At 35.1% G+C, this 12,457-nt stretch overlaps 1 protein-coding gene across 1 annotated transcript in view; it reads right to left on the bottom strand.

The window, feature by feature from the left end:
• LOC109717495 (DNA-directed RNA polymerase III subunit RPC3) overlaps positions 1–2,501 on the bottom strand; it is a 31,418-nt gene extending 28,917 nt beyond the window's left edge. Inside the window, exons 1-5 of the mRNA XM_020243316.1 lie at positions 2,294–2,501; positions 2,067–2,214; positions 1,859–1,968; positions 660–747; positions 358–503 (exon numbers count right to left, since the gene is read on the bottom strand). Coding sequence (XP_020098905.1) covers positions 358–503; positions 660–747; positions 1,859–1,968; positions 2,067–2,214; positions 2,294–2,362 — 561 coding nt within the window. The 5' untranslated portion in view covers positions 2,363–2,501. The remainder of the gene's footprint in view (positions 1–357; positions 504–659; positions 748–1,858; positions 1,969–2,066; positions 2,215–2,293) is intronic.

The following is a 12,457-nucleotide window of genomic DNA, read 5'->3' on the forward strand; positions in this document are numbered from 1 at the left end:
TGAAAGCACATTAAAATAGCACAATGTGAATCAATAGTACCCTTAATGAAGCAATAAGAACTAGAGGTCAAGAAAATAATAAGGTAAATAACATCACATGGTGGTATTGTAAGTCAAAATTAATAATTTCCAATTTACAGCTGCATTATTTTTTTTTGAGAGAGAAAGATAGCATGCTATCCGCTTCATTTATTTCTTTTAAAAATAAACTTAACTGAAAATGTGAATCAATAAGAATTCGAACTTGGGACCTCGAAAACCAACCATCAAGCCCTTTGCCACTTGCACTAGAGACGGTTGGTATTTACAGCTGCATTATATTATTGTAACATACAGGTTTTGACACATTTAACTTACCTTGGCACGACGTTTTCTTGCAAATGTTGATTGATCTTCTGAATCTGGTCCAACAAAGGGCTCTGGCTTTGGACAGCGCTCCACATAATGTGAATGCACAAGATTGTTGAAGTTTGCACGCATCTCTTCTCTTATAGATGCACTGGCTAAGAAAGGCATGATTGTCATGATAGTCGCAAGCAAGATTTATTATTATAAACTAGACTCATTGGGTTGGCTGTATATTTGAAAGGAGCCAAAACTTAAGGATAAATTAAAACTACTAGATAATGATGATTCCATAGAGAACAATAAGTTCAGACCTTCGGTTGTTTTTGAGAGCGTTCGCTCCACAAGCTGGTCAAAAGTTAGCCTACCATTTTGAAGCAATCCCTCGAGAAGAACCTCACCCTGCAATCAGCACACAAGTTTTCACAGGCAGACCGACTACATAGTCATAAGAAATCAGATGGCTCTCTATCTTAAAGATGTACAATTAATCAAGAGTAATGTAATTTACTTTTGATTTTGGTCGCACAAAGGTTAGGAAAAAAGAAAATCTAATCTCTGCCATTGCAAGCATAAGAGTTAACAAGCTTTTGGGCTTTTGAAAATGTGAACATGAGAGCCACTAGTGCAGACCAAGCCCAATAGGAACAATGTCAGAACAATTTATCCCCTGATAATATGTGCACTACGAGGATTTTTCTTTAGCGATTGCATTGTAGGGTTTTAGCACCTCAGAAGGTCTTGGCACCATGATTCCTTAGGATCGCATATTTCACCTACAAGGTAATTTAACTTATTCCGGGCGGAAAATGACTTGGAAGCCAAATATAGTATGCCTTCCTAGACGTTTGATCATACCCTTATCAACCATAATGCTGCAAGCTTCTTGAGTAAAAAAGGGCATGTTTGGATGCATGAATATCTTGATTTAACTAAGTAAATAAAGAAAATATTAGAATAAGCTAAAAAAAAAAAGAAGAAAGAAGATAGAGATTTTTCTCTTTGCCAAAGGTTAATGGATCTTCTAAATGGGAAGATCTCCCATATGCATAATACACATTCTATCTATTTTCTTTAGTTATTCAGGTCGATGGATCTTCTCAATGGGAAGATCTCCCATATGCATAATACGCGTATCAGCTGACCAAGCCTCACTCTAATTGTTTTGTTCTGAAGCTGGAGGCCGGTTCGTCCTATTCAAATATTCTTGAACCAGAGAAACTAAATACTGTTCAGAATATCTCTTCTATGTACTCAAGAAAGAATGTGATAATTGGTTTATTACTTTATGGACAACACAATTCACGTATCTTCTATATCATCTTATCCGAAGCATCACAAATTACCTAGCGAGTGAAAAGCACCCATCCTGAAATATCATGATTATGATCAACTTACATCAGTCTCCACGATAGCGATCACAAAATAAACTCCCACACCCACAAGTTATCATCAAAGAACCGACCGACAAGGGCAACAATTAGACAACGCAAAGCGAATACCGATCACCGACCTCATGACCCAAGTCGTACTTCACGACCATGAGGAACTTGGGGAAGCGCATCCGGTGGAGGATGTTGTCGAAGAGGGCGATGTATTGAGTCATCGTCTTCGTCGTGCTCCCTATCAAACACATCAAACCACCAAAAACCATCAAGCCCTAATTCCTTTTTCTTTTCTGTGAAGTTGGAGGAACTAGGGTTTTGGAGGGGGGGCGGGACCTGGTAGGAGGACGGAGAAGGCCTGGACGCAGTTGTGCTGGATGAGGACGAGGAGGCAGTTCTTGGCCTGGGAGATGGAGAGCTTTGTGAAGCGGACGACTTCTTGGAGGGAGAGCGCGCCGCGGTGGAGGAGGCAGCTGCATACCTTCTGCGGTGGGGAGGAAAGGGTGAGAGGAGTAGGTTAGGGTTTGAGAGAAGACGGCGATGAAGAGGAGGGGAGGGATTACAGCGACGAGGTCGCCTAAGTGGGCGGTGATGAGGTGGACTGCGAGCTTGAGGCCGTTCTGGCCTACCATCACTTCCGTGGCTTTGTTTTTCGGTAGCGGTTTGGAGACTCGGGAGCAGTTGCTGCTGCTGGTGATGATGCTGCCGCCGCCCGTCGGCTCGGCGTCTTTTTTTAGTTTATTTGAGCGGGCGTAGAGGTGGGAAGAAGGGACGGGAGGTTTTATAAGCCGGACAGTCGAGCGTGGCAGAAGGGGTAGATATCGGGATGTTAAATGGGCCGAGAGGCCCGTCGGCCGCCCGACCTGGCATGGCGTCCGGCCGGGCTGTAGCACAGTGCCGCCCGGCCTGGCCGGTACTTTCGGGCCATACTGAGCGTACCCTTTGGGCCCGACAGTCCGACACGGATCGGGCCGAACCAGGTCAGCCGTGTCACGCCGAGGAGAGACACAAACACGGCTCACAAGGCCTTGCCGGCCGAGCTAACACAGCCCGGACCTAAAGGCCCAAAGTCCTGCAGAGAATGGCTTGTCAGTACTGCCCCGAATTACCATATTTTTTTTTGGCACGTCAACAGACCCGCCGTATATATAGAAATTTTTCGTGTATACGAAGCGATAGCTGTACCTGCAAAATAAATAGGAGCTACAACCAAAGTAAAGAGCTGCTAAACTAAAATATGTATATATAAAACATAAAGGGTTCACTGTACGTACAAAAGCCACGAAACAACCTCGCCCCAGCGAGTACAACAATATAACGGTATGTACATAAAAACCTTAAAACTACCTCTGAAGTGTGCTCATCTAGCAAACGACCAGGGAAGGAACGACTCTAGCTAGCGACTCGCTTGCCTCGGTCAGAATCCACAACAGCAGTAGCAGCGGACGGCTCTGTAAAAAGGGTGGCAACAACTGGGTGTGAGAACTACTGCAAAACAAAGTAGTTTTCAGTGGGTACCGCCACCGATCTCAATGGCCCACCCACTAAGTTTACAGTAAAAATATGCAAAGGATAGTAAGGGAAGCTGGAAAGGACTCTACAGTTATATGCCACTATACTATCGCTAACCAACACAGGCTATTTGTAGACATAGACATGCATTACACTGACCTAATCTCACAAGGGCTGCCCAAACGGACCCGCTCAGCCTGTATCCAAGCTACACCGCGCACCACCCACTGGGGTGGCCGGTCCAAGTAAACTGTCCAAACAGGACTGCTGTGACATCAATGCAAGTAAGCCTCACTCCGAAGCGGCACCCATGGGCGCGACCCAACCGAGTATACAAGCGTGTCTCTGTCGAGCTCAATCAGGCTTACACAAGCTATAGTCAATGCAAATGGGTCAACTGGTCTAATAACCAAAACTCAAGTGCCCTCGGTACAATCTGAAACAAGCTCTAAACATCTGGGTTCACTGTCAAGCTCGACGGTACCCGACAGTAAGGAACAGTCCAAACACTACTGTAAAACGAGCTCGGCCTCCCAGCACGAGCGTAAACTCAAGCTACACTAATCTGAGTATCCATTACGCACTAACAGCGGTGATACAAAAGAACAACAGCTCCGAAGCTAATTCGATTAACTTTTCGAAAAGTGACAGTGTAGGTTTAACGAGTTTTCTTCTAAGTCAAATCTCAGTTCAACATGTAACAAATCTTCTAAAATTAAGGCTCCAAATTCAGATTTCATAAAAGATATACAAATTGATGAATTCGAGCTACTAAACATGATGAACAACCAAGAAATACATGCTGAGAACTCTATGACTTAGAAGGAAATCCGATGATTTCGGTAAATATTAACCCACCTCGAACGCTCGTCCAAGATCGGCTAGAAGTCGATAGGAGAAATCCTACGCTAGCTCGACCTCAAACGGGTTCCACTGGAAACAACCACGGCACACGAACGAACCTCCAAATGATGAGAAGGAACATCAGCTCGTTCCTCAAGTTCCCAATGAGATGAGGAAAGAAGCTAGAGAAAGAGAGGAGAAGCTATCTGTGCTTCTCCAAGCTTCCAACACATATAAATAAGTTAGAGTCTGTTGGAATGAACGACACAGCAAAATGGCCAAAAGGCTCCTTACCAACTCACTTTGCTACCTGGAGTACCGGTACTCAACTTGGATACCGGTACTCGGCCCTCATTCTGCAACCTCGCTCGCTGGGTACCGGTACTAGCCCGATACAGTACCGGTACTTAGTTCTAGAACCGATACTCACCAACAGGTACCGGTACTCAGCATCAAACTGCGCAAACCCGAGAACATTCAGTTCTGTAATCCCTCTGGGATACCTGTACTCCTCCGAGATACCGGTACTGAATACTGAAATCCTGCACTTTACAGATTTCAGTGTCAGAATTCCACTCTCACACTGCGCTGAGTCTGCTTTGCATCCAATTCGCGCCAAAACGATTCCGACTTGTCCCGGCAACCACCAGACGTGTTAACAAGTCACAGATGCTGAAGTCTCACAAACAGCCAAACATTAGGGACACTACAATAACTTTCGGGGGCTACATGTATATAACTTGATAACTTTCAAAGGTTGCATATGTACTTATCTCGATCAGAGAAACATTATTGTCTTAATTGCAGCAAAGGTTTAAACTTGTTTTTTCACCTTATTTAACTGATATTTGTAAGAATGGTGGTTTTTGTTGCATTTTAATTGGCGTGTGTTTATTTACAATTTGAGTGTATAGAATTCAAGCTTCGTTTGATTTGGGTATAAATAAGAACTACTTATTTTAGGGATATGTATAAGTTCAGGTATAAGTAAGAACTGAACCAATTTTACGTGTGGATGAAAATTGGATTGTTCGTGGGAATAAGAAAAATAACGTTTGGATGAAAATTTTTTCCGAGAATAAGAAAAATAGCATTTGGATGGATAAGATGGAATAAGAAAAATAGTTTGTAGTTATAAATAAAAAATAATGATATTACTCCTCTCATTAAATTTGAATTTGAATTTTTAAATTTCATATTTCAATTTTTAACTTTTAAATTTTAATTTTTAAATTTCAAAATTTAAATTTAAAATATAAAATTTAAAATCTCAAATTGTAAATTTTAAATTTTACATTTTAAATTTAAGATCAAATTTAAATTTAAAAATTATAAAATATCGAATTAAAATTTAAAAAATTATAAATATCAAATTTTAAATTTGAAAAATATAAAATATCAAATTTGAAATTTGGAATTTAAAAATTATAAATTTTAATTTTAAAATTAAAATTATAAATTTTGTAATAAATTTAAAATTATAAATTTAAAATTCTCTCTCTCTCTCTTAAGAATGAAGTGAAACCAGGGCCAAATTTCATGGAGTAGATTTTGCAAACCAAAATGAGGATGAAATTGAAATACGAGTCAAGTTTTAAACGCTAAATTTGTAAGTAAAATTATTTTTGTTTTATATCGCTTTTGCTCTAAGATGTAAGTTAAATATTTGGTCTCTCTATTGATGCTCACTGCATGCTTAGATTTGTTGATGCAGAAGTCACTTTGTATTCCTACCATAACTAATCATACTTAAGTTTGGTGGGTTCCTAATGTGGTTATGGCACGCGAGAAGGAAGGAAAAGAGGCTGTTCATCTTGTTTCTGGATGCATCATGTGCAAAGTATGTGAGAATATTCCAATAATTTATCCACTATCATATTTGATGCACATATTATGTCATATTAGTTCTCTTCTTCTTCATTTTTTTATTTTAAAGACCCAACTTTTTTCCTTTTTGGAACATATGCTATATAAATAGCATATGTGAAGGTAGAAACTATGCCGAAGAGTAGTGGGGGGAATAGATTTTTCACTTATATAGTTTGTTTTATAGCCTCGCTTCTTTGATCCCGTCTATGCCTTGCCGATTCGATCCCGTCTACGCCCTGCCGCTTCGATCCCGCTCCTGACTCTTCGATCCCATCTACGATCCCATCTGTTGCCTCTAATGCCCCGGACGATTCCGTCCGTCTCTTTGATCCTGTCCCCGTCCATTCAATCCCTTTGATCCCTTTGATCCCTTTTGTTGCCGATTTGGTTTGCTTTCATCGCCGCCTTGATTTTGTGACTGTGTTGCTTACGAAGGATTTCTTCATGCCGTTTACATTACTTCAGAGTCTATATAATGAGGCTTGGATGGTTTCCCTCTATGCTGCCGAAATCATTTTCTCCTGTAAGCGAAAATTTAGCGGCACTTAATCTGACAATACACTGGTGGATCTGAATCATTTGGTTCTCCCGATTTCATGCTTGCTAGTGTTCGGTTCGTTAACCGCCCTAATGCTATCTACCCTTTTTGCCCCACGCAAGACTGTCCAGTATATAAAACCTCCCGTCTTTTCTTCCTACTTTTTTGCTCCCCTTAGGCTCGCTGGTGTTCGGCTCGTTGATAACATTTATTACTATCTACCTAGGGGTGTAATGCGGGCAGCGCTAGGCTAACACGGTCCGCATCAGCAGGGCGAAATGGCTTAAAGGTTGGCTCGGCCTAGCTCAGCTTCAAATCTGGGCCAGGCCACGGTGTGCCTGTCCGGAGCTACGAAGCCTCTTGCTCAGCATGGCCCTACGGCTGCGAAGGCNTCTTTACCTTTTCATATGGCATAACATGATTTGTTTAGAATCTTTTTAAAAAGATGTAAAGTTTTAAAATATAAATAATAAATTATTTCTATTTAAATTGATATTTTAATTAAAAAATTTAATACTTATAAAGAATAATTATAAAATAATAAATATATTTAAATTTTTTAAAAAATTATAATATTTTTTTTAAAAAAAAAGATGAATTGAGAGATGTTTTTGGTCCAATGGCCAAAACCACACATCCTAAGATTTGCTGGCGGACCTTAGAAAGAGAGCTCCTGACAAGTAGAGATGTCAACGGGTCGAATTCGGGGCGGATTTTCAAAACCCGAATCCGACTCCAAACCCGAGACCCGAACCCGAACCCGAACCCGAACCCAAATCCGAAAATTTGAACCCGAAACAATTATTTCTTTTTTCAATATTTCAAAATATATTATATTAAATCTAAATTTTTAAAATACAAATTCAAGTATAACATCAAATTTTAATATATATATTATATATAATACAAAAATAAATTCGGGTTCGGGTCGGGTTTGGGTTCGGGTCGGGTACAGTCAAAATCCATATCGTAATCCATATCCGTCGGATTTTTATTTTTAATATCCATATCTGAATCCATATTCATTTAGCATCGGATATATCCGTTTCATTCGGGTTCGAATTCGGATGAAATTTCGGGTATCCTACATTGACATCCCTACTGACTAGGCGGTGTATCGAGCCGAACACGGGCGAGCTGGGGCCGGCTCGTGTTCGGCTTGTTTAAACGCAAGCTGGCTCATTAAAGTATCGAGCTGAAAAATTCAGCTCGTGTTCGACTCGTTAATAAACGAGCCGAACACGAGCTGGCTCACGAGCTGGCCAACGAACAATAAATTTAAAAAAAATTAGATTGAATATATAAAAAATAAATTTATAAAATCTTATCCATTAGACTTTGATCTAATAGTTAAAACTTTACATATAAATGAGTTTTTTTATAATTAAGCTAGCATTTAAATTTTATTTGCTAAAAATCAATAATAAAAATATATTTATATATAATTATTTATTTATATATAAAAATATAAATTAAATAAATTATATAAATATAAAATATATGTATTCGAGCTGTTATCAAGCGAACACGAGTGAGCTGATCCAGCTTGTGTTCGGCTCGTTTATAAATGAGCCAGAAAAATTCAGTTCGTGTTCGGCTCGTTTACTAAACGAGCGATTCGATCTCGAGCTCATTTCGAGCCGAACAGCGAGCTGGATTGCCACCCCTAGTGACAATTATATATTTATATGCGCATAACCTTTGAAAGTTATCTTTTTACATATGTAATCCTTGAGGAGGCGTTTAGTTCGTTCCTAAACGTAATTTTTGGTACTCGTAAATAGTAGTTCTTGAGTTTCTGGAATAAGCTGATAATCCGGTATAAGTCTGGAACTGTTCCATCCTTTCTTTTGTAACAAACTTGTTTCCAAGTGGGCATAAGGATAATTAAAGTCTAAATTTAATTTTAATTATAGTATTAAATCATTAATTTATCTAATTAATATATTTAAATCATTATCTATTACTTAAATAATAAAATAATTAATTAATTTATTATTTATAATTAATTAGCTAATTAATTATTAATAATTTAATGTGTTTATTCATAAACTAATATTTATATTGATCAACCATTAATATTTTTATCATCTAATTAACTTTTTACTAGTTCCATAATTAAAATAATTTATTAACTAATTAAAAAGATAAATTATTTTTTATAATTAATTAATTAATTAATTAATATATTTTTATTATCTTATACAATATTCATAGCTAATAAATTTATTGATTTATTAAATAATTTTTAATTAATATTTTGATGTTAATTAATTAGATAAAATATTTTTAATTTAAAATTATATCTCTTATTCCTCTTATTCTAATCTAACCATCCAAACATTAGTTACTTTATCACTAGAAACAATCTAATTTTTATCAAAACGCAAAATTAATTTAATTCCTACTTACATTATATCTGAGCTTATATTTATTACTGAAATAAATAATTTTTACTTATATTTGAACCAAACACAACTAACATCAAACTAAGAATTTCGCGAATCAAAGTACAACTAAAATTTTAAAAAAAAAGAAAAAGAAAAAGAAAAAGAGTTGAGTGGCCAACTAAATAGAGCATGTACACAATAAATCTTGGGTTGGTGCTGAGTCAGTGCATAATTGGTACATTATCAGTTAACCAGTCACATCACCACTATCCTTTTACTTTATTAAAATTTAGGATTACAATAAAGTAGAGAAGTGCACTGCCTAGGTCTAGACAATTTAAAATTTAAATTTTTAGTTTGGACTAAATTTTGACCGTACTGTTTTAGTAAAATATATCAGAACATATCTAGAGTGTAATTTAAATTTTAATAAATAAATTTATATAAAAAATTAGGCGTATTATAGAGCTAAATTTAAACTTTAAGATCTGAATAAATTAGCTTCGATGGTAAAATTCTTACTTTGCAATTATCACTTGTCGTAATACAGTCTCAAAAGTATTATTCTAATATAATATTATATTAAAAATTAATTTTATTATAAATATATATATATTAGATTAAACAGTCCCAATCGAACAAATTATTTCACGAAAAGTGGAGGGGAGTGAAATTATTTTTGGCCGTTAAGTGCCCACATTCTTTATTTGTTCACCTTAAATTAACTTTATTTGTAGCTCTACATTTTTAAAATTCTTTAATAAATGACTTCATCCTAGCCTCCTGAGGTGGTGGCAACGTCTATTATGAGAGTGACGTGTATAAAATAATAATAAACTAAGTGACAGAACTAAATTTCACTCTTTTATATACTAGTTTAAAAAATTTCAATAAAATAAATACAAAGATAAATACAGTTCCAAAGCCAATAACTTTTAAATAACCAAACAATAGTATTGATAATAATAATAATAATTGCTAAACTTTAATTTGATTGAAAATTATTTTCCACATAAAATTCTTATGGTCAAATAAAGAGGTAATAACAGACGATTAGATATATAATAATATAAACCCATCTAGCCACAAAAAAGGAAAAGAAAAATATAAGTGAAACGGATAAGTACCGCTCTCTCTCTCTCTCTCTCTCTCTTACCCCCTCCTCTATTAGAATGTAACTTATGTTGAATATAAATATTAAAATTATGGTTCTCTCGTAGTTTAAGTTTTTCAAAAAATAAAATTTTATATAATTTAGTATAAGTATCAACGTATGTGCTCTTACTTTTGAGTATCGTCAAGTTCCTAGCTTTATTTAGTTTTCGATTATGTCTACGCCTGCAACTTAGTCAAGAAGGGTAGTGTTAAATATGAGTATTAAAAATATCGTTCTCTCATTGTCTAAATTTTTGAAGAATAACCACTATTTCATTCTAATTAATATCTTGTAACTCTTATTAAATTTTTTTATTAAAGAGCATTATAATTACAAAGATAGTTCGGCAAAAGAACTATTTATAAAAAAAACGGTGAATGAATTACTATTTTCTAAATGCGGTAGAGCATTCACAGCTTCCGTAAAAATATTAAAATTACTCGTAAAGTTTAATACTATATATTTTTCGGAGTTCGAATAGAAAAAAAAAATATATAAGTTACGTAAAAGCGGTGAATCATTTATCGTTCAGACTGTCTGATAAATAAAAGTTTCAAATATCTATGTTTACAATTAAAAAGTTACGTAGAATTAGTAAACCAGAGAGCTTTCTTATATATGACTCTTGTTGAGTCATTGGTAGGGTCCTTCTAGGTGGAAGAGGAGAGGAAAAGAAGAGAAAGGAGAAAAACAAGATGCTGGAGTTGCTGCTGCTGGGCTGCACCGGCGTCGTCGTCGTCCTCCACGGCGCCAATTTCTTCTTCCATCTCCTCTGCCGTCGCATCCCCCTCTTCCGATCTCTCAGGCAATACAACTTCTTTCCTCAAACCTTCTTCATAGTACCCAATCACGCAAAAGAATTGAATTTCGCAAATTCAAACGATCTGATTTTTTTAACTTGAAAATATTCTTTTACTTCGAATCAGTGGAATTGGGTAAAGGACTCTATTGTCCACTTCCAAAAGAAATCCTCACAAATCCCATCCCAAATCATTGGATTTGCTTGTAGTTGCTGGAATTAATTATTCCAAATCGTAAAAAATTCGTGAAATTCGCATCCACTAGTTTGTTTCTTCTAACACAAAATTTAGTATTTTTCTTTTTTTTTTTTTCTTTTGTATTAGTAATTTCATCTAAACAGCGCTGTGGATGATATCATTTTGTGTTAAAATCAATTTAGGCCTAATTTTGAATTACGTTGTTAAAGCCGTTATTTTTATATTTTGAAAGCTAAAAAAAATAATAATAATAAATCTAAACAAGTCAATTAAACTCCTATAAATTTTTGTATTATTTTTTGACTAAATTACAGAAAACTCTCTTATAAATATCTTCTTTTTTTTTAATTTTGCTCCCTAACTTTTAAAAACCTATATTTCACCCCTCAATATTTTAAGTTGTTGTATTTAGCCCCCTTCGTCAGGATTCCATTACTATTTCGTTCATTTCTTGTAATTTATACTGAAAATATCTTTTAAAATTTCAAAAATATATTAGAAATTATTTTTTTTCTTATAAAAAAGTAAGAATAATTTGATCATTTTGCCATTTCTGTTAACATCGTACCTCCTGAAAATATTTCTGAAATTTTAAAGTAGACAAAATATATATAGATTTTTTAACCTATTTTTTTTTTTATAGTTTTGATTTTTGATTTCTTTGTTGCAGTTTTCTCGGATTCGTGGGATGGTAGGGCATGGATTGACTTGGCGAGATCACTGATGAGTTGAGAAGATGCATGGATTTAGTGATACACTTGTGAGCTAGCACTCTATCAATTAGAGTTCAATTAATCATTCCACTTCACAGAAGAGTTCGATTTGATTTACTTAGAAATGATTATGTTTAGTTGAATAAATTATGAGTCGAGTTAACTTTTACTGAGTTTCCTTCCTTGGAAAGAAAGAAAAAGCTATTTCAACATTTTTATGTAGTTATAAATAGGCTAAATTATAAAAAATTTATATATATATATATATACCTACTTTTTCACTTTTTCTTTTTCACTTTTCTTTTCTAACTTTTAAAAACTTACAGTTTACCCTTTGAACATTTTAAATTGTTGCATTTAGCTCCCTTCTATCAAAATTTCATAATTTATATTGAAAATGCCCTTCAAAATGACAAAAANCTAAATTACCTTTTCTTTTCTAACTTTTAAAAACTTACAGTTTACCCTTTGAACATTTTAAATTGTTGCATTTAGCTCCCTTCTATCAAAATTTCATTATTATTCCATCAATTTCTTATAATTTATATTGAAAATGCCCTTCAAAATGACAAAAATATATTAAAAATTTATTTTTTCTTACAGAAGAAGTAAAGGTAATTTAGTCATTTTGCTCTCTCCATTAATTCCATCAATTTTTTATAATTTATATTGAAAATGCCCTTCAAAATGACAAAAATATAATATATT

Source organism: Ananas comosus, linkage group 11 (assembly GCF_001540865.1).
Source record: "Ananas comosus cultivar F153 linkage group 11, ASM154086v1, whole genome shotgun sequence".
In the NCBI taxonomy this organism is placed as follows: domain Eukaryota; kingdom Viridiplantae; phylum Streptophyta; class Magnoliopsida; order Poales; family Bromeliaceae; genus Ananas; species Ananas comosus.